The following is a 21,840-nucleotide window of genomic DNA, read 5'->3' on the forward strand; positions in this document are numbered from 1 at the left end:
TCTGGGGGGAAGACCATTTTAAGCAGAGGTGACAACCAATGCAAAGTCAGGAGAATGCACGGAATATGTGAGGAATCAGTGTGCTAGACAGGAATACACAGGGAGAGGGTGCGACAAGATGAAGAACAAAGAATATTAGGGATCAGATTAAAGGCTATTTTAAAGACTCATGGTTTCTACTCTGAAAAAAATTAAAGCAAGTAAAGGGGACTTTCAGTTTCCCATTTCATGTATAAGGAGTTTAGAATTTACCACTCCACCCTAACAACAAGTGAAAATATGAACAAACTAAAAAATCAGTAATTCATTCTGGATTGTTAAGAGATGTGAGGACACAGGGCAAATTGCTGCCCCATGACTGCAGAAATAGGTCAATACAAGGAGTAACAATTTGCCAGAGCAAAAGCTCTCTAGCAGAAACCACTGCGAGAACCATTACTGGGGTAGAAAAACGTTAACCGTAATTAAGAAATTGTTGGAGGCTCAGCACAGACAACACTGAGAGTTAAAGTCTACAGGGGAACCCATTCATGTGGTGAGTCCCCTCGCACTTTTGTTTTATCTCCAGGAACTCAACTCATAGTACATGGAGAAAAAAATCCCCTCCTTCTTCTAACAAGTGGAGTGGGGAAGAACCATTTTTGAAAAACACCAGAGCACTCTGTTCTTAACAAGGCCTCCCCTCAGGAGAAACTATTTAACCAATGCCTAACCTGTTGGGGCTTATCAGAGCCTAACTCACCTGGGGGAAAGGAAATACCCAACTGCAGCCAACTCTAGCCATTCTGTCCCACCTAAGAAAGAAGAAAACAACTTCGAAACATTAGTGAAGTCCATAGACTCAATAAGAGACTGAGACCTAATCACAGGACTATAGAGTGCTTCTGAACACCTTACCACCACACAGCTAAAGACCTAATTACAGCAATTCCTTTTACCCAGTACATCATTTCAGCCTAGCAAAAAAAAAAAAAAAAAAAAAAAAAAAACCTGTAAGGCTGGGCACAGTGGCTCACACCTATAATCCCGACACTTTGGGAGGCTGAGGCAAGAGGACTGTTTGAGCCCAGGCGTTTGAGACCAGGCTGGGCAATATAGTGAGACCCCGTCTCTAAAAAAATAAAAAAATTAGCCTTGGTGGCACATGCCTGTAGTCCCATCCACCTGGGAGGTCAAGGCTGCAGTGAAATATTAAATATTTTTAAATATATGTAAGTTGTATAGAGAGAATGAGAATAATATAGGTCAGAAACTTGGATCCACATAAAGAAAGCATGAGCATACAAGAAATAGATGAAGTTTAAAACCCTTTTTTTTTTTTTTTTGAGACAGGGTCTCACTTTGTCACTCAGGTTGGAGTGCAGTAGCATGATCACAGCAAATTGTAGCCTCAAACTCCTGAGCTCAAGCAATCCTTCTGCCTCCTGAGTAGCTACGACAACAGGAATGCCCACCATGCCTCTTTTTATTTTTTTTTTTGAGAGAGAGTCTCACTCTGTCCCCTAGGCACGATCTTGGCTCACTGCAGCCTCCGCCTCCTGGGTTCAAACAATTCTCCTGCCTCAGCCTCCCAAGTAGCTGGGACTACAGGCACATGCCACCACACCCAGCTAATTTTGTATTTTTGGTAGAGACAGGGTTTCACCATGTTGGCCAGGCTGGTATCAAACTCCTGACCTCAAGTGATTCGCCCGCCTCAGCCTCCCAAAACGCTGGGATGAAAGGCATGAGCCACTGCACCAGGCCGATGCCTGGCTAATTTTTGTTTTTTGTTTTGTTTTGTTTTGTAGAGACAGGATCTCAATGGGATCTCACTACATTGCCTAGGCTGGTTTTGAATCCCTGGCCTCAGGCAATCCTCCCACCTTGGCCTCCCAAAGCTGATTACATGCATGAGACACCACGTCTTATTTTCCTTATTCTCAAATGGTCTAAGAGAAAACAGTTGGTTCAAAATAATAACAGCAACAATGTATTCAATTATGGGTTCTTCTGCAAATATCTTGTGTGTGCATATATATACATATATATGTTTATATATGCTTATATATCAGCGAAATGAATGACAGCAATGATACAAAGATGGGAGGGAGGAATCATATTCTTATTATAAGGTACTCACACTATCTGTGAAACAGTATAGTTATTTGTATGTAGGTTTGGATTTGTTATAAATGTATATTGCAAACTCTAGGGCAACCAGGAAGGAGATAAATTATAATCATATAAAATGTTCTATTAAACTCACCAAGAGGGCTGGGCACAATGGCTCATGCCTGTAATCCCAGCACTTTGGGAGGCCGAAGCAGGCAGATCACTTGAGGTCAGGAGTTTGAGACCAGCATGGCCAACATGGTGAAACCCTGCCTCTACGAAAAATACAAAAATTAGCCAGGTGTGATGGCAGGTGCCTGTAATCGCAGCTACTCAGAAGGCTGAAACAGGAGAATTGCTTGAACCTGGAAGGCGGAGGTTGCAGTGAGCTGAGATCGGGAGATTGAGCCACTGCACTCCAGCCTGGGTGACAGAGTGAAACAGTCTCAAAATAAAACAAAACAAACCACCAAGAGTAGAAGACAAAAAGAACAAGGGCAACAAACAGAAAACAGCAATCAATATGATATATATTAACCCAACTAAATCAATAATCACTTTGAACATCAACGGTCTCAAGGCACTAATTAAAAGATTATGAGATAATCAAAAAACAAGACCCAACTATACGTTGTCTATAAGAAACCCACTTTAAATATAAATAAACATATGGATTAGAAGTAAACAGAAAAATATACCATGCTAACACTAATAAAAAATTTCAGAAAAAGCAGACTCAAAGCAAAGAAAGTTATTAGAGATAAAGAAGGGCATTAAATAATGACACATGGGTCAATTCTCCAAGACATAGCATTCCTTAATGTATATGCACCTAATGACAGAGCATCAAACTACAAGAGGCAAAAACTAATGGAACTGCAAGGAGAAACAGAAGAAACTACTATTATAGTTGTAGACTCAAACACCCCTCAAATCAGAAATGGACCGATCTAGCAGGCAAGAAATCATTAAGAACATAGCTGAATTGAACAATACCATCTGTTGATTGGATATAATTAACACCTATCAACCACTTCATCCAACAGCAGAAACACATTCTTCTCAAGTTCACATGGAACACTCACCAAGACAGAAGACATTCTGTAACATAAAACACACCTTAACAAATTAAAAAAAAAAAATACAGTATTTACTCTCAAACAAGGGAATTAAATGAGAAATCAATAACAAGAAAACTGAAACATCCCAAAATATGTGAAGATTAAAAAAGATACTTCTAAATAACACAAGTCAGAGAAGAAATCTCAAGAGAAATTTTAAAGTATTTTGAACTAAGTGGAAAAAAAATGTACATCTTATCAAAATTTGTGGGATGCTGTGAAAGCAGGGCTTAGAGGAAAATGTATAGCATTGAGTGCATATATTTGATAAGAAAGATCTAAAATCCATACTCCAAGTTTCCATGTTAGGAAATTAGAAAAAGAAGAGCAAATTAAATCCAAAATAAGCAGAAGGAAAGAAATAAGAGCACAAATCAACGAAATTAAAAACAGAAAATCAATAGAAAAAAATCAACAAAATGAAAACCTGGCTTTTTCAAAAGATTGATAAACTCAATAAGCCTCTAGCCAGGCTCCCTAAAGAGGAACAAAAGGGAGGACACAAATTACTAATATCAGAAATGAAGGAAGAGACATCCACTAAGTTCCCATAGACATTAAAATGATAACCAAGACATACTATAAATAACTCTATGCCCACAAATCTGATAACCTACAAGAAATGGACCAATGCCCGGGAAAATGCAATTTGTGAAAACTCACAGAAGAAGAAACAGGCTATCTAAATAGGCCTCTATTTATTAAAGATATTGCCTCAATAAGTAATAACCTTCCAAAACAGAAAGTAACAGGCCCAGATGGATCCACTGGTGAATTCTACCAATCATTTAAGGTAGAAATTTTACTAATTCCATACAGTCTCAATCGGAGGAAAGAAGCAAAAGAAAGACTTTCTAACTCATCCTATGAGGCTAGAAATACCCTCATATCAAACCAAAGACACTACAAAAAAACTATAGATCAATATTCTCTGATGAACATGGATGCAAAAATCTCCAACAAAATATCAGCAGATTGAATCCAACCATATATGAAATGAATCACATACAAAACCAAGTGGGATTTTCTCCAGGTATCCTAGGCTGGTTCAACATTCGAAATTCAATTAATGTAATTCATTACATCAACAGGCTAAAAAAGAAAAATCATATGACCATATCAGTAGATACAGAAAAAGCATTTCACAAAATCCAACACACATGCATAATAAAACCATTCAGCAAACTAGGAATAGAGGGGAACTTCCTCAATTTGATAAAGAACACCTACAAAAAGTCCAATGCTAACATCAACTTATTGGTGAGAAACTAGAAGCTTTCCAGCTAAGATCAGGAAAAAGGCAAGGATGTCCCCTCTCACCACTCCTTTTCAACATTGTACTAGAAGTCCTAACTAATGTAATAAGACCCAAAAAAAGTATGAAGATTAAGAAGAAACAAATAAGACTGTCTTTGTTCACAGATAACAAGATCATCAACATGGAAAATTCAATGGTACTGACAAAAACCTCCTAGAACTAATAAATGATTATACTAAGGTTGCACAACACAAAGTTAATATACAAAAGTCAATCACTTTCATATGTAACAGCAATGAACAAGTCGAATTTCAAATTAAACCCATACCATTTATATAAACATCTCCCAAAGTAAAACAGACATAAATCTAATGAAATATGTATACATTCTATAGGTGAAAAACTACAAAACTGATGAAAGAAATCAAAGAAGAATAAAAGATATTCCATGATCATGGATAGGAAGACTCAACACTGTTAAGATGTCAGGTTTTCCCAACTTGATCTACAGATTCAACGCAATCCCAATCAAAATCCCAGCAAGTTATTTTGTGGACACTGACAAACTAATGTTGAAGTTTATATGGAAAGGCAAAAAACCCAAAACAGTCAACACAATATGGAAAGAGAAGAATAAAGTTGGAAGATTGACACTACTAGAGTTCACTTACTATAAAGTAACAGTAATCCAGACAGTATAGCATTGACAAAAGATTAGAAAAACAGACCAACAGGACAGAATGGAGAGCCCAAAAATAGACCCACATAACTACAGTCAACTGATCTTTGACAACTGAGCAAAGGCAGTACAATGGAACAGTCTTTTCAACAAATGGTGCTAGAGCAAAATTAATTCAAAATGGATCACAGAAGCCAAGCATATGCCTATAGTCCCAGCTACTAGGGAGGCCAAGGCAGAAGAATTCCTTGAGCTTAAGAGTTCAAGACCAGCCTGAGCAACACAGCAAAACCCTGTCACTAAAATAAACAAACAAATAAATATTTAAAAATGGATCATAGGCCTAAATATAAAATGCAAAACAATAAAACTCCTCGAAGATAACACAGGAGAAAACTTAATTGACCTTGGGTATGGTGATGACTTTTTAGATAGAACAACAATGGCATGACCCCTAAAAGAAATAATTGAAAAGCTGGACTTCCTTAAAATTAACACTCTGCAAAAGACAATGTCAAGAGAATGAGAACAGAAACCACAGACTGGGAGAAAATATTTTCATCTGATAAAGAACTGTTATCCAAAAGATACAAGAACCCTTAAAATTCAACAACAAACCAATTAAGAAATGGACAGAAGACCTTAACAGAAACTTCATAAAAGAAGATACAAAGATGGCAAGTGAGCACATAAAAAGGTGCTCCACATCATATGTCATCAGGGAAATGCAAACTAAAACAATGACACCACTACACACCAGTTAAGATGGCCAAAATCCAAAACACTGATAACACCAAATGTTGGAGAGGATGTAGAGCAACAAAAACTCTCATTCATTGCTGGTTGGAGTGCAAAATAGTACAGACTTTGAAAGATAGTTTGGCAGTTTCTTACAAAACTAAACATACTGTTACCATATGGTCCAGTCAGTCTATTCCTTGGTATTTATCCAAAGGAACTGAAAACTTACATCCATACAAAAAACCCACATACAGTTATTTATAGCAGCTTTATTCATCACTGCCAAAATTTGGTAGTAATTAAGATGCCCTTGAGTTTGTGGATGGCTAAATAAGCTGTGGTACATCCAGACAATAGTATGTTATTCAGCATTAAAATGAAATGAGCTAATAAGCCATGAAAAGACATAGAGGAACCTTATTATGCATACTACTAAGTGAAAAAAGCCAATCTGAAAGGCTACATTATGTATGATTCCAACTATATGACACTGTGGAAAGGGCAAAACTATGGAGACAGTAAAAAGATCAGTGGTTGCCAAGGTCTGGGAAGGGGCAAAGAGATGAATAAGTACAGCACGGAGGATTTTCAAGGCAATGAAACTATTCGGTATGATGTTATAATAATGGATATAGGTCATTACACATTTGTCCAAACCCACAGAATGTACAACATCAAGAATGAACGCTGGGGCCATGCGCGGTGGCTCACGCCTGTAATCCCAACACTTTGGGAGGTTGAGGCAGGGGGATCACCTGAAGCTAGGAGTTTGAGACCAGCCTGGCCAACATGGTGAAACCCCGTCTCTACTAAAAATACAAAAAAGTAGGTGGGTGTGGTGGTGCAAACCTGTAATCCCAGCTACTCAGGAGGCTGAGGCAGGAGAATCACTTGAACCCAGGAGGTGGAGGTTGCAGTGAGCCAAGATCGCACTCCAGCCTGGGCGACAGAGCAAGACTCTGTCTCAAAAAAAAAAAAAAATAGTGAACCTTGGGCCAGAAACAGTGACTTATGCCTGTAATCCTAGCATTTTGGGAGGCCAAGGTGGGAAGATTGCTTGAGCCCAGGAGTTTGAGGTCACAGTAAGCTACATTCATGCCACTGCACTGAAGCCTGGGCAACAAAGTGAGACCCTGTCTCAAAAAAAAAAAAAAGAGGTGAACCCTAGGATAAACTATAGACTTTGGGTGATTATGGTGTGTCAATATAGATTCACCAATTATTTGATAATGGTGAAGGCATAATGTTTTCAAGGTTCAACTATGTTGTAGTAACTACTTCATTTATTTTTATGCTAGGTTTTATTTATCCATTCATCAGTTGATAGGAACATAGGCTATTTCCAATTTTTGGTTGCATTTGTGTACTGGTTTTGATGTGGACATATGTTTTCACTTCTTTTGGGTATGTACCCAAGAGTGGAATTACAGGGTCATATGGTAACTCCACGTTTAACAAATGCCTAGAGCTAGCAAACTGTTTTCCAAAGCAGCTGCACCATTTTACATTCCCATCAGCAGTGTGTGAAGGTTCCAATTCTCCACATCCTTGCCAATACTCGCTATTGCCTGACTCTTTGATTACAGACATCCTAATGGATGTGAAGTGGTATCCTCCTTGTGGTTTTCATTTGCATCTTGACAGCTAACAATGTTGAACATTTTTTCACCTGCTTATTGGCCATTTATCTTCTTAGGAGAAACATCTGAGTCCATGTGGACTCACCGCTCCTGGTCAATTTGTGTATTTTTGGTAGAGATGGGGTTTTGCCATGTTGGTCAGGCTGGTCTTGAACTCCTGACCTCAAATGATCCATCCACCTCAGCTTCCCAAGGTGCTGGGATTACAAACATGAGCCACCACACCCAGCCTGGTTGTCTTTTTAATATTGAACTGTAATAATTTAATATATATTCTGGATACAAGTCTTTTATCAAATATGTGATCTGCAAACATTTTCCCATTCTGTGAGCTGTCTTTTCACTCTCTTGATAGTGCTCTTGGACAAAAAGTTTTAAATTTTGATGTCCAAATTGCCTGTTTTCTCTTTTGTTGTTTGTATTTTTAGTGTCACATCTAAGAAACCATGGCCTAACTAAAGGTCATGAAGATTTACTCCTATGTCTTCTTCTAAGAGTTGTATAGCTTTAGTGCTTACCTTTAGGTCTATGATCGAGTTAATTTTTATGTATGGGATGAGGTAGGAGTCCAACTTCATTCTACTGTATGTGGACATCCAGTTATTCCAGCACCATTTACTGAAAAGATTATTCTTTCCCATTGGATTATCCTGACACTCTTGTCAAAAATCAGTTGATCATAAATGTAAGTGTTTATTTCTGGGCTGTCAGTTCTATTCCACTGATTTGCATGTCTTTGCCAGTACCATATTGTCTTGATTACTGTAACTGTAACAAAACTTTATCTTAACCTCCTTTCCCTTTCCAGCCCCCATTTCTCTCATCCTCTTCCCTAAAAAAAACTCTCTGCTCTCCACTGCTGCAAAAATCCTATAAAGAGTTGTCTATTTGCACTTTTCCCAGTTCTTTCTTCTTAAAGATACTTTAGTAAGGCATTTGCTCCCAACACTCAACCAAAACTACACTATTCAAGATAGCTAATGACTTCTACATTCTTAAATTCAATGATAAATTTTCTGTCTTAATTTTATTTGCTCTATCATCAGCATTGATAGTTTATCACTATCTCATTATTGAAACACTTTCTTCACTTGGCTTTCAGAACACTAAGTTGTTTCTTCTCAGTCTCCTTTATTTCTTTTCTCCTCCTGCCCTTCCACCTCCAATATTCGAGTGCACCAGGAGTTTAGGTCTTGCTTCTCTGCTATACATGTTCACTCAATTGATGATTAAATCCAGTCTTATACCTTTAAATACCATCTAAGGGCCAATGATTCCCACATGTATATCTTCCAGCCCAGACCTCTCTGATGAACACCAGATTCATACAATCAACTGCTTACTAAACATGTCTATCTGGATGTCTTGGAAATTGCAAATCCAACATGTCAAAAACTGAACTGAACCTGGTCAGTTTTTGGTTTCCTGCTTCACTAACTTTTTAACTTTATTTTTCTAATGCAGTTTTAGGTTCACAGCAAGATGGAAAGGAAGGTACAGAGATTTCCATATATCCCTGTCCCAACACATGCACAGTCTCCCCCATTATCAATATCTCCCACCAGAGTGGACATTTGTAACAACTTATGAACCTTCACTGACACATCATCATCACCCAAATCCACAGTTTACATTAGGGTTCACTCTTGGTGTTGTACATTCTATGGGTTTGGACAAATGTATAATGACATGTATCCATCATTATAGTATCATATAGAGTAGTTCTGTTACTCTAAAAATCCTCTATGTGTCAAGGATAGGGAGGGATAGGTATTCTGGGGGTTCTACTTTGACCCTTTTAAATGGGGATAAAGAGACAGATGGAAACACACTTAGTCCTAATATACCATATCTTATTCCCAGTGTGGCAGGTAGACTCTAAAGTTTACCCCAAGGATTCTTACCTCTTGATGTTCACATCTTTGTAATAATGCCCTTCCCTTGAGTGCATACAGGACTTGTGACATGCTTCTAACCAAGAGAATATGGTAAAAATGATGGAATGTCACTCCTTTGATTACGTTACATTATATAAACTCCCTCTTCGCAGAATGGAGTAAGATTCTCTGAAGGCTTGCCAAAATAGGCGGCCATGTTGGAGAGGCCCAGGGGGCAAGAAACTATATAGCCTCTGGAGGCTGTGGACAGCATCTACAATCAATGGTTGGCCTCCAGCTGATAGCCAGCAAAAAGCTAGGACCCTCAGTCATACGACCACCAGGATATAAATTCTGCCAGCAATCTATATAAGCCTGGAAGCAGATTCTTCCCCAATTAAACCTCTAGATGAGAATGCAGCCAAGACAACAGCTTGACCACAGCCTTGTAAGACCCTGAGCAAAGGACCCAGTAAGTAATGCTGTATCTGAACTCCTGAGCCACAGCTAAGTTTACGGTAATTTGTTACACAGCAACAGAAAATGAATATATCCAGTGTGAAGTATTCATCTGGATCCATTGAAGGGGATAAACATATCTAGAGAAGCCAAGCCTTATGATCACCCACAGTCTCTCTTGACTCTATACAATGGGGAGTCGGTCTCAATAGGGTTGGGGGTTCATGAGTTAACTAGACTTTGGCTAGAGCAAATGGCACACTAGAAGATAAGAGTAAAAAGACAGTCTGGAGAAAATAAACTGGTACTCTGTACTTTCTGCTCAATTGTTCTGAAAGCCTAAAAAAATGGTCTACGAAAAAAATTAAAATAAAAACAAAAAGTCTGAAGTCAAACCGTGGATGGTCTCACATGCCAAACTACTGAGTAGGTAATGCATAATCATTTCTAAGGAAGGTAGATGACCTAATCTGACCTCTGCTTTAGGAAAATAAGTCCAGTCACAGTATAAAAAGCGATTTGAAGAGGAAGGCTGGAAGTAGATAACTAGATAGGTCATTCTATTATTTCACATGAGTGCCTGACTTAGGACAGGTAAGAAAGAATGAAAAGAACAGACAGGTAATATCTCCGGCAGGTATAAGTGACAGGATGTGGCAACTGATTAGATGTAGGAAAAGAAGCTGTTAGCGCCAAAGACAACTCGGGTATTTCTAGCCAACGATACTAGGATATAAGTCAACAGTATCATTAAATGAGACTGGAAACAAAGAGGTTCCAGAAGGGACAGATAATGAGCTCCAAGAATACAAAACAGTGAGAAGCAGAAGGCAGAGAAAGAAAAAAGAAGTGCACAGCGAGAGAAAATAAAGACAGGTGTTAAACTATACAGAATGCTTTGGCAGTATTAAAGATGAGTAAACTACCATGTACAATTATATCCAGTCAGTCCCCGCAGCTAGATGCTTCAGTCCTAATTTTCAAGAGATACTAATACTAAATTATTTAACTCAGCTAGGCATGGTGGTTCATGCCTGTAATCCATTTTGGGAGGACAACACAGGAGGATCTCTTGAGTCCAGGAGTTTGAGACCAGCCTGGGCAACAAAGCAAGAACCTGTGTCTATAAAAAGATAAAATTATTTAACTCAACATTTTCCTCCCTGCCTTCACTGTAATATATAAAAAAAAAAAAAAAGATTTTCGAAGAGGTTATATGATTTGCCTAAAGTTACCAACTGCTTAGTGACAGGGCCTAGGTTAAAATGCAGGTCCTCTTTAGACTCAGTCTACTTCATGTCCTGAATTATGTTAGAGGCAGTACTTCCTTACATAAACCAATTATCCATGTCCCTTTATGGTCAGAGGTGACCATCTGGGCATACCCCCTCACACTGTCAGTACCTGGAATTTTCTCTTGTGGTTCTTCTCTCTGCTCTATGTGACAGAAATCATATATGGCATCAACTAGCGAAACAGAAAAAGAACCAGGCAGACAATCCCTAACGAAAAGAAACATGACAGTAAACTAGGCCCCAAGAAATGTCTCTAAGGATTTGTCAGCAGTGCTGCACTTCTACCACACACAGGTGTCCCTATCCCTTACCTTCAATACCCACCAAAAAAAATTCTGTCTAAAGCCACAAATGCCCTCACCAGTGGCCAAAACTAGTGAGAATCAAGCAGCAATAGGCATTTTCAACTGTTACTTAATTGAAAAGAAAAACATTCCCCATAAACATACATCAATTCTTAAGGATAATTTCTCTATTTATGCATTAGATTTTAGAGGGTAGGCCAGAAAACCTACCTACCATGCACAACATAATTTCAGTAGAAAAATGCATTTTGAATTCAAACAAAAAAAATTATTTCATAACTCAACACTATCTTCCATTTTTATAGTACATCTCAATTCAGACTAGCCACATTTAAGTGCTCAACAGGCTTTCATGACACTGTCAATAAAATGACTTAGTCTATATTATAAAGTGTCTTGTTACAACTCCTTTCTCTGAATGTGTAAAATGGTGAATATATAAGTTATAAAATTATTCAGGCCAAGCACTGTAGCTCACACCTAAAATCCCAGCACTTTGGGTGGCCAAGGCAGGAGGATCACTTGAGGCCAGGAGTTTGAGACCAGCCTGGGCAACTTACCAAGACCTCTTCTCTACAAAAAATAATTAGCCACATGTGGTAGAGTATACCTGTAGTCCTAGCTACTTGAAAAGCTGAGGCAGGAGGATCGCTTGAGCTCAGGAGTTTGGGGCTGCAATGAGCAACGACTGTGCCACTGCACTTCAGCCTGGGCAACAGAGTGAGACCCTATCTCTAAATATATATATATATATATATATATAATTACTCAAAATTTCCATACTGTAGCCTTCCTTAAATAACTTAAGGTCTCCATTCAAACAGAAAAATTAAGTACAAAAGAAAACAATTTTAATAAAAAGAAGAACAGGGCAGGAACTTTCTAAATCTTAGCAAGATTACACACTCAGGCATTCTGCTAGAAGATCTTCCTTCTTGACCTCAAGTAGCTCACCATATCCTGATACAAGAATCAAGAAGCTTCAGTTTCACAAACACTGTCCTATGATAAAAATACGAATACCACCAATTAACTAAAACAGGACCAAGGTGTAATGCTAATATACCACTTAAATCAATTATCTAACTACACCTAATCTCTTTGGAAAATAATCACAGCCACAAAAATGGACAAATTTCTGAAATCACATTATATAATAAACAAAGGAATATTTAATATTTAAACTGTGTTTTCCATCATGTTAACAGTGCAGAGGAAAATGCACCCAATTATCATAAGAATTTTCCTGGTTCTGACACCATATCACTGTTCATCAAATCTAAGGGAAGTGTTTCATTGTAAATTGGCTTCTCACTATTGCCTAGCTCCTTGCTCAAGACTATTCACTTTCAGAAAATCTTTTTGTAACTATAAAGTCTCAACATTTAGAATCATGATTTATATTTTATTTGTTCTGGATATATCTTCTTTGTGTCTGTGTAATTTTTAATTACACCAATTAGGTGAGAAATCTTTCAAAGACCAGGACTATTTTTTCTATTTCTTAAGCAACTATCTCCAAAGATAGCACTAGCAAAATGAAAAAGGCAAAAGCTTTACAGATAACACATGAGTTAATAAGCCAGTTCTGCCACTTACTTGCTAGCTGACCTGTGTCTCAGATCTTTATTAGTAAAACGGAAATTTAAAATATCAATTTTGAATATTATGAGAATTCAGTAAGATAATACAGGCAAAGCACATGGCACAAAGTAGACAGCTTGATGAAGAATACTACAACTGATAAGAGTAATCTAAAGCTGCTACTATATAAAAATGCTAAACATATTTCTTGCTAGTAAAGTTCTGCAAACATTTATATAAAAATCTCTTTTCATTCTTTATCGACAAAGTTTAAAAATGGTCTTGTTCCCATCTCCACCTCCTAGAAATCAAGTTAAAAGAACTACATACAGTAGAATATAATTTGCCAGCTCTTCTTTTTTTCCCTTCAACAACTACTACCAAATTGCACTCTCACATATTCACAGCACTAATTCATTATAAGGTTGAATCATATGAAACCACCATTTTTATATATCAAAACTGGTCAGCTTATTGGCCATTTCACATGTTTTAACCTGTAATTTACATGCTCAAAGAGCACTTTAGTGATCCCAACCTGGAATTAATTTGCTACATATAAGCAAAGGCTGTTAAATGAGGGCTTTGAAATAAAGAGAAATTTAAAAGTTCATTCTTATTTTAATGCTTTTACTTTTGGACTGTTTTTACCAACAATACTATTGATACCAAATGTGTGGGGTTTTTTCCCCCCACACCAACCAATTCCCCAACTCTTTGGACACCATCTAGATGTCCTACAATTCAGTTCAATTCTGATACTACCTACCTGGACTATCACAGATCCCACAGGTTAAGGGCTCATTTCAGACACCAGTCACAAGTCCCAAGTCACCAGTCACAAGTCACAGATTGCCGCCCATACTGACTAACTTTCTATAAACTGGGGGTTTCCATGACCCTCTCCTCGGATTTGATAATTTTCTAGAAGCGCTCTCAGAACTCATGGAAACAGTTTACTTACTATTAGCAGCTTATTAAAGGACACAACTCAGGAACAGCCAAATAGAAGAGATGCACAGGGCAAGGTAACAAAGTATTGGAGGCAGACCCAAATACAGGAGATGAAATTATTTGCCACAGAAATTCTGGAGATAGTCTCAACAGAATCTACCTCAACAGTTTTCAAATCTAGGTCACAATAAAATCATCAAAAGAACTTTAAAAAAAAAATTGCCCTAACTCTAAGAGATGAGGGCCATAAGGGGTAGTGTAATAAAGTCCCCTAGATGCTTCTAATATACATCTAGAGTAGCAAAACACTGTTTTATGAGGATTTTTTTCATATTTGTACATTTTATAAATCAAAACTAAATTTTGAGGCCAGGCGCCATGGCTCACATCGGTAGTTGCAGCACTTTGGGAGGCTGAGGTGGGAGGATGGATTGAGACCAGGAGTTCAAGACCAGCCTGGGGAACATAGAAGACACTGTCTCTACAATAAATAAATTTTTAAAAGAAAAAAATAACTAAATTTTGAGGGGAAAAATATGCTTTCCTAGTCTGGGTAAAGTTCCAGAGGTTCTACTCTGCCAGAACAGAAGGCTAGTACTATTCAGAATAATCTAATTCAAATGACAATCATACAAACATTCATGGTACAGTTCTACACAGTTTCCACGTAAAAAAAAAATCACCCCACATTATCAGGCAGACAACATGTATACCAAGAAATATTTCTCTAATTCCTAGTATTTCAAGTAATGTAGAAAAGTTTACATTTTAGCAAGATTATTGTGATTTAATCTGTAAAACATAAAAGAAAATTTGAAGTATTTCACTAGGATCATCATGGTAATCTTCAATTACTACTAATATTTCTACATATTAAAAAAAGCCAAGTTTGCTGAATACTAAATAAAACATTAACAATTTGTTTTCTTTAAGTGTAACCAATCCACTAAAAAAGAAATCATAGTTAAAATAGAATTCCTACTGAATTTCAATTTAAACATTTAAAAGCAAGAATAATCTTACTGTTCTAGAATCCGAGAATGGATTATATTCGTCAAGTCCTGGTGGAACATTTCTTGTCACTTGTGTAACTGATGGATCCTAGAATAAAATTCAAAGGAGAAAAAAAGATTATTTATCCTTTAAAAAATAATTTTGATATTTACATACCATTTGCTTTATCTATACTTGTGGTCATGCAGCAAGGCTAACAGAGGAAAATAAAAGAAGGCTCTCAGATTTACTGTCTCATTTCAACAATGGTGAAATTTAAACCCATACAACCTTCACATTCTCAAAGGAAAACAAAAACTGAGTTAGATTCAAATCAGCTGCAAGCTATTACATCAAGATAAAAAGTAGACCACCTCTTAATAGCTGTGTGGAACTGACTACACAAAAGCATCTCGGGTAGACCCACCATCATTTCCTTTGGTGTCGACAAAGAGTTCACGTTCCCCCTTTTTATAACAGCTTCAGTTTTTCCCACTGAAGATTTCATACTGCATTACAAATCAATGTCATACAGCCAACATCTAGAGCATTCAATATTAAATACCTCTTGTTTTATTCTACTCCAATATCTCTACTGTAGTTTATTTCACCACATGATCGTAGACTGTCTTCCCTTTTCCAAGTATAATACATGATCACACTATTCCAATTTTTCAAATCTTTTAATAGTAGGCTTTCATGAAAATAACCAAATCATACAGTGAAAGGGAAAATGGCAGATACGAGGCAATACTAACTTGCAGCTCCCACTTAATGGACAGAGCAGCACGTGGAGACCTACATCGTGAACCTCTTGCTCCAAAAACTATGCAGGAACATATCAGGAAATCCGAGAGAATCCACAGACCCTTTGAAGAAGGTGGATTGCTGCTGCAGGTTCCTGGGACAGCCGAGGAACGCCGAAGACAAAGGACATAATCTCTTGGGAACTCTATGGTCCTGCCACCGCCTGATCCTCCTCCTACTACTGCAGCTAATGTGCTCTTGAAAGTGCCACCTCCTGGCTGGAGGCCAACCAACACAAAACCAGCGTACTTAAAAATACCCACTTCACTCTGCTGCTACCTCCACGGGAACAGGTGTTGGTATCCATGGCTGACAGACCTGAAGATGGATCACATCACAGGACTCTTTGCAGACAGTCCCCAGTACCATCCCAGAGCCCAGTAGCTCCACTGGGTGGCTTGATCCAGAAGAGAAATAACAATCACTGTAGTTCAGCTCTCAGGAAGCCCCATCCCTAAAGGAAAGGGAGGAGCACCACATCAAGGGAGCACCCCGTGGGACAAAAGAAACTGAAGAGCAGCCCTTGAGTTCCAGATCTTGACTCTGATATAGTCTACCCAAATGAGAAGAAACAAAAAAAACAATTCCAGTAATATGACAAAACAAGGTTAACACCCCGAAAAGATCACACTAGCTCACCAGCAATGGATCCAAACCAAGACAAAACCTCTAAACTTCCAGAAAAAAAATTCAGAAGGTCAACTTTTAAGCCGATCAAGGAGGCACCAGAGAAAGGTAAAGGCCAACTTAAAGAAATTAAAAAAAAAAAAAGATACAGGATATGAATGGAAAAATTTTCAGTGAAATAGCATAAATAAAAAACAATCGCAACTTCTGGAAACCAAGGACACACTTAGAGAAATGAAAAATGTACTGGAAAGTCTCAGCAATAAAATCGAGCTAGTAGAAGAAAGAACTTCAGAGCTCAAAGACAAGGCTTTCGAATTAACCCAATCCAACAAAGACAAAGAAAAAAGAGTTTTAAAAAATGAAAAAAGTCTCCAACAAGTTTGGGATTATGTTTAACAACCAAACCTAAGAATAATTGTTCTTGAGGAAGAAGAGAAATCTAAAAGTTTGGAAAACATATTTGAAAGAATAATTGAGGAAAACTTCCCCGGCCTTGCTAGAGATCTAGACATCTAAACACAAGAATCTCAAAAAACACCTGGGAAATTCATCATAAAAAGATCATCACCTAGGCACATAGTCATCAGGTTATCTAAAGTCAAGACAAAGCAAAGAATCTAAAGAGCTGTGAGGCAAAAGCATCAGGTAACCTATAAAGAAAAATCTACCAGATTAACAGATTTCTCAGCAGAAATCCTACAGGCTAGAAGAGCTGAGGTCCTACCTTTAATCTCCTTAAACAAAACAATTATCAGCCAAGAATTCTGTATCCAGCAAAACTAAGCTTTATAAATGAAGGATACATACTTTTTTCAGACAAAGAAATGCTGAGAGAATTTGCCACTACAAAGCCAGCACTACAAAAACTATGAAAACGAGCTCTAAATATTGAAACAAATCCTCAAAACACACCAAAATGGAATCTCCTTAAAGCATAAATCTCACAGGCCCTATAAAACAACAATACAATGAAAAAAAAGAAAAAAGAAAAAGGTATTCAGGCAACAAATAGCACAATGAATAGAACAGTACCTTACATCTCAATAATAACGTTGATTGTAAATGGCTTAAATGCTCCACTTAAAGGATACAGAATGGCAGAATGCATAAGAATTTACCAACTATCTGCTGTCTTCAAGAGACTCACCTGACACATAAGTACTCACATAAACTTAAGGTAAAGGCCTAGAAAAAGATATTCTATGCAAATGGACACCAAAAGCAAGCAAGAGTAGTTATTTTTATATCAGACAAAACAAACTTTAAAGCAACAGCACTTAAAGAAGACAAAGAGGGACATCATATGATGATAAAAGGAATAGTCCAACAGGAATATATCAAAATCCTAAATACATATGCACCTAACACTGGAGGTCCCAAATTTATAAAACAAGTACTACTAGACCTAAGAAATGAGATAGACAGCAACACAATAATAGTGGGGGACTTCAATACTCTACTGACAGCACTAGACAGGTCATCAAGACAAAAAGTCAACAAAGAAACAACGGATTTAAACTATACCCTACGACAACCAGACTTAACAAATATTTACAGAATATTCTACCCAACAACTGCAGAACATACAAGCATACATTCTCTTCATCAGCAAATGGAACATTCCCCAAGATAGACCACATCATAGGGACAAAAAAAGTCTCAACAAATATAAGGAAATCAAAATTACATCAAGTACTCTTTCAGACCACAGTGGAATAAAATTGGAAATCAACTCCAAAAGGAACCCTTAAAACCATAAAAATACATGGAAATTAAATAACCTGCTCCTGAATGATGACTGGGTCGACATTAACATCAAGATGGAAATTAAAAAATTATTTGAACTGAACAATAATAGTGACACAACCTATCAAAACCACTGGGAAACGGCAAAAGTGGTGCTAAAAGGAAAGTTCATAGTATTAAATGCTTACATCAAAAAGTCTGAAACAGCACAAATAGACAATCCAAGGTCACACCTCAAGGAACTAGAGAAACAAGAACAAACCAAACCCAAACCCAGAAGAAGAAAAGAAGTAACCAAGATCAGAGCAGAACTAAATGAAATAGAAACAAACAAATACAAAAGATAGAAGAATCAAAAAGCTGGTTCTTTGAAATGAGAAATAAAACTGATAGACCATTAGCAATATTAACCAAGAAAAAAAGAGAAAAGATCCAAATAAGCATAATTAGAAATGAAACAAGAGACATTACAACCAATACCACAGAAATACAAAGATCATTCAAGGCTACTACAAACACCATTACACAAATAAACTAGAAAACCCAGAGGAGACAGATAAATTCCTGGAAATATACAACCCTTGTAGAATAAGCCAGGAAGAAACACAAACTCTGAACAGACCAGTAACAAGCAGTGAGACTGAAATGGTAATTAAAAAGTTACCAACAAAAAAAAGTCCATGGCCAGATGGATTCACAGCTGAATTCCATCAGACATTCAATGAAGAATTGGTATCAATCCTATTGACACTATTCCGAAAAACAGAGAGGGAATCCCCCCCAAATCATTCTATGAAGCCAGTATCACCCTAATACCAAAACCAGGAAAGGACATAACAAAAAAAGAAAACTACAGGCCAATATCCCTGATGAACAGAGATGCAAAAATCCTCAACCAAATACTAGTTAACCAAATTCAATAGCATATCAAAAAGATAATCCACCATAATCAAGTGGTTTCATAAGACGGATGCAGGCATAGCTTAACATCCACAAGTCAATAAGTGTGATACACCACATAAACAGAATTAAAAACAAGAATTACCTGATCATCTCAATAGACAAAAAAAAAGCATTTGACAAAATCCAGTATCCCTTTATGAAAAAGCCTCAGCAAAATCGGCATAAAAGGGACATACCTTAAGGTAATAAAAGCCATCTATGACAAACCTACAGCCAACATTACACTGAATGGGGAAAACTTGAAAGCATTCCCCTTAAGAACTGGAACAAGACAAGGATGCCCACTTTCACCACTTCTATTCTACACCATACTGGAAGTCCTAGCCAGAGGAATCAGACAAGAAAAAGAAACAAAGGGCATCCAAATTAGTAAAGAGGAAGTCAAACTATTGCTGTTTGCTGATGACATGATCATATACCTAGAAAACCCTCAAGATTCATCCAAAAAGCTCCTAGAACTGGTAAATGAATTCAGCAAAGTTTCAGGAAACTAAAACATTTGTGTACAACATTAATGTACACAAATCAGCAGCCATACTATATACCAAAAGCAACCAATCTAAGAATCAAATCAAGAACTCCACCCCTTTCAAAATAGCTGCAAAAAAAAAAAAAAAAAAAAAAAAAAAAAACTTGGGAATATACCTAACCAAGGAGGTGAAAGACCTCTACAAGGAAAAGTACAGAACACTGCTGAAAGAAATCATAGATGACACAAACAAATGAAAACACATCCCATGCTCATGGATGGGTAGAATCAATATTGTGAAAATGACCATACTGCCAAAAGCAATCTACAAATTCAATGCAATTAACATCAAAATACCATCATCATTCTTCACAGAACTAGAAAAACAATCCTGAAATTCATATGGAACCAAAAAGGAGCCCACATAGCCAAAGCAAGACTAAGTAAAAAGGACAAAACTGGAGGCATTACATTACCAGACTTCAAACTATACCATAAGGCCATAGTCACCAAAAGAGCATGGTACTGGTATAAAAACAGGCACACAGACCAATGGAATGGAATAGAGAACCCAGAAATAAACCCAAATACTTACTGTCAGCTGATCTTCCACAATGCAAACAAAAACATAATGTGGAGAAAGGACACCCTACTCAACAAATGGTGCTGGGATCATTGGCAAGCCACATGTAGAAGAATGAAACTGGATCCTCATCTCTCACCTTATACAAAAATCAACTCAAGATGGATCAAAGACCTAAATCTAAGACCTGAAACCATAAAAATTCTAGAACATAACATTGGAAAAATCTTTCTTGACATTGGCTTAAGGAAAGACTTTATGACCAAGAACCCAAAAGCAAACACAACAACAAAAAAGGACAATAGATGGGACTTAATTAAACTAAAAAGCTTGTGCACAGCAAAAGAAATAATCAGCAAACAGACAACACACAGAGTAGGAGAAAATCTTCACAATCTATACATTTGACAAAGGACTAATACCCAGAGTCTACGAGGAACTCAAACAAATCGCAAGAAAAAAACAATCCCATCAAAAAATGGGCTAAGGACATGAATAGACAATTATTAAAAGAAGATGTACAAATGGTCCATAAACATATGAAAAATGCTCAACATCACTCATTATCAGGGAAATGCAAAGCAAAACCACAATGTGATACCAACTTACTCCTGCAAAAACAGCCATAATCAAAAAATAATAGATATTGGTGTGGATGTGGTAAAAAGGGAACACTTTTACACTGTTGGTGAAAATGTAAACTAGTACAAACACTATGGAAAACAGGGTGGAAATTCCTTAAAGAACTAAAAGCAGATCTACCATTTGATCCAGCAATCCCACTCCTGGATATCAATCCAAAGGAAAAGAAGTCATTATACGAAAAAGATATTTGCACAGGCATGTTTATAGCAGCACAATTTGCAACTGCAAAAATATGGAACCAGCCTAAATTCACATCAATCAACGAGTGGATACAGAAAATGTGGCATACACACACACACACACACACACACACACACACACACACACACACACCCACCATGGAATACTACTCAGCCATGAAAAGGAATGAAATAGTGGCATTTGCAGCAACCTGGATGGAATTGGAGATATTATTCTAAGCGAAGTAACTGAGGACTGGAAAACCAAACATTGTATGTTCTCACAAGTGGGAGTTAAGTTATGAGGACACAAAGGCATAAGAATGATACAATGAACTTCAGGGACTCACGGGAAAGGGTGGGAGTTGGGTGACAGATAAAAGACTACACAATGGGTGCAGTGTACACTGCTCGGGTGACAGGTGCACCAAAATCTCAGAAATCACCAGTGAGAAACTTATTCATGTAACCAAACACCACCTGTTCCCCAAAAACCTACTGAAATTTTTTAAAAACCTGAATCACAAAATTGTAGTATATGTATGTGTGTGTATAAAGTGAATATCTCAACAAAATCAACTATGTAATTCATGTGAAAAGCATTTATAATGAACATCTCAGCATAATGAACATCAACAAAAGTCAACTACATAATTCACATGAAAAGCATTTTCCAAACTGTCATGTAGGCTAACCTTCGAATTTCTAGTCTCAAACTTTAGTATGCATCAAAATCAAATAAGACACAGAGTGTTGCACCCAACCCCCAGAATTTCTCATTCAGTAGGTCTGGGGTGGGGTCTGAAAACCTGTATTTC

The 21,840-nt window shown here is 37.3% G+C and overlaps 1 protein-coding gene across 1 annotated transcript in view; it reads right to left on the reverse strand.

Moving 5' to 3' along the window:
* The window catches only part of SCAMP1 (secretory carrier membrane protein 1), a 121,042-nt gene that overhangs the window by 72,822 nt on the left and 26,380 nt on the right, over window positions 1–21,840 (reverse strand). Inside the window, exon 2 of the mRNA XM_004058654.4 lies at window positions 15,031–15,108. Within this exon, the coding sequence (XP_004058702.1) occupies window positions 15,031–15,108 (78 nt within the window). The remainder of the gene's footprint in view (window positions 1–15,030; window positions 15,109–21,840) is intronic.

Source organism: Gorilla gorilla, chromosome 19 (genome assembly GCF_029281585.2).
Source record: "Gorilla gorilla gorilla isolate KB3781 chromosome 19, NHGRI_mGorGor1-v2.1_pri, whole genome shotgun sequence".
Lineage (NCBI taxonomy): Eukaryota > Metazoa > Chordata > Mammalia > Primates > Hominidae > Gorilla > Gorilla gorilla.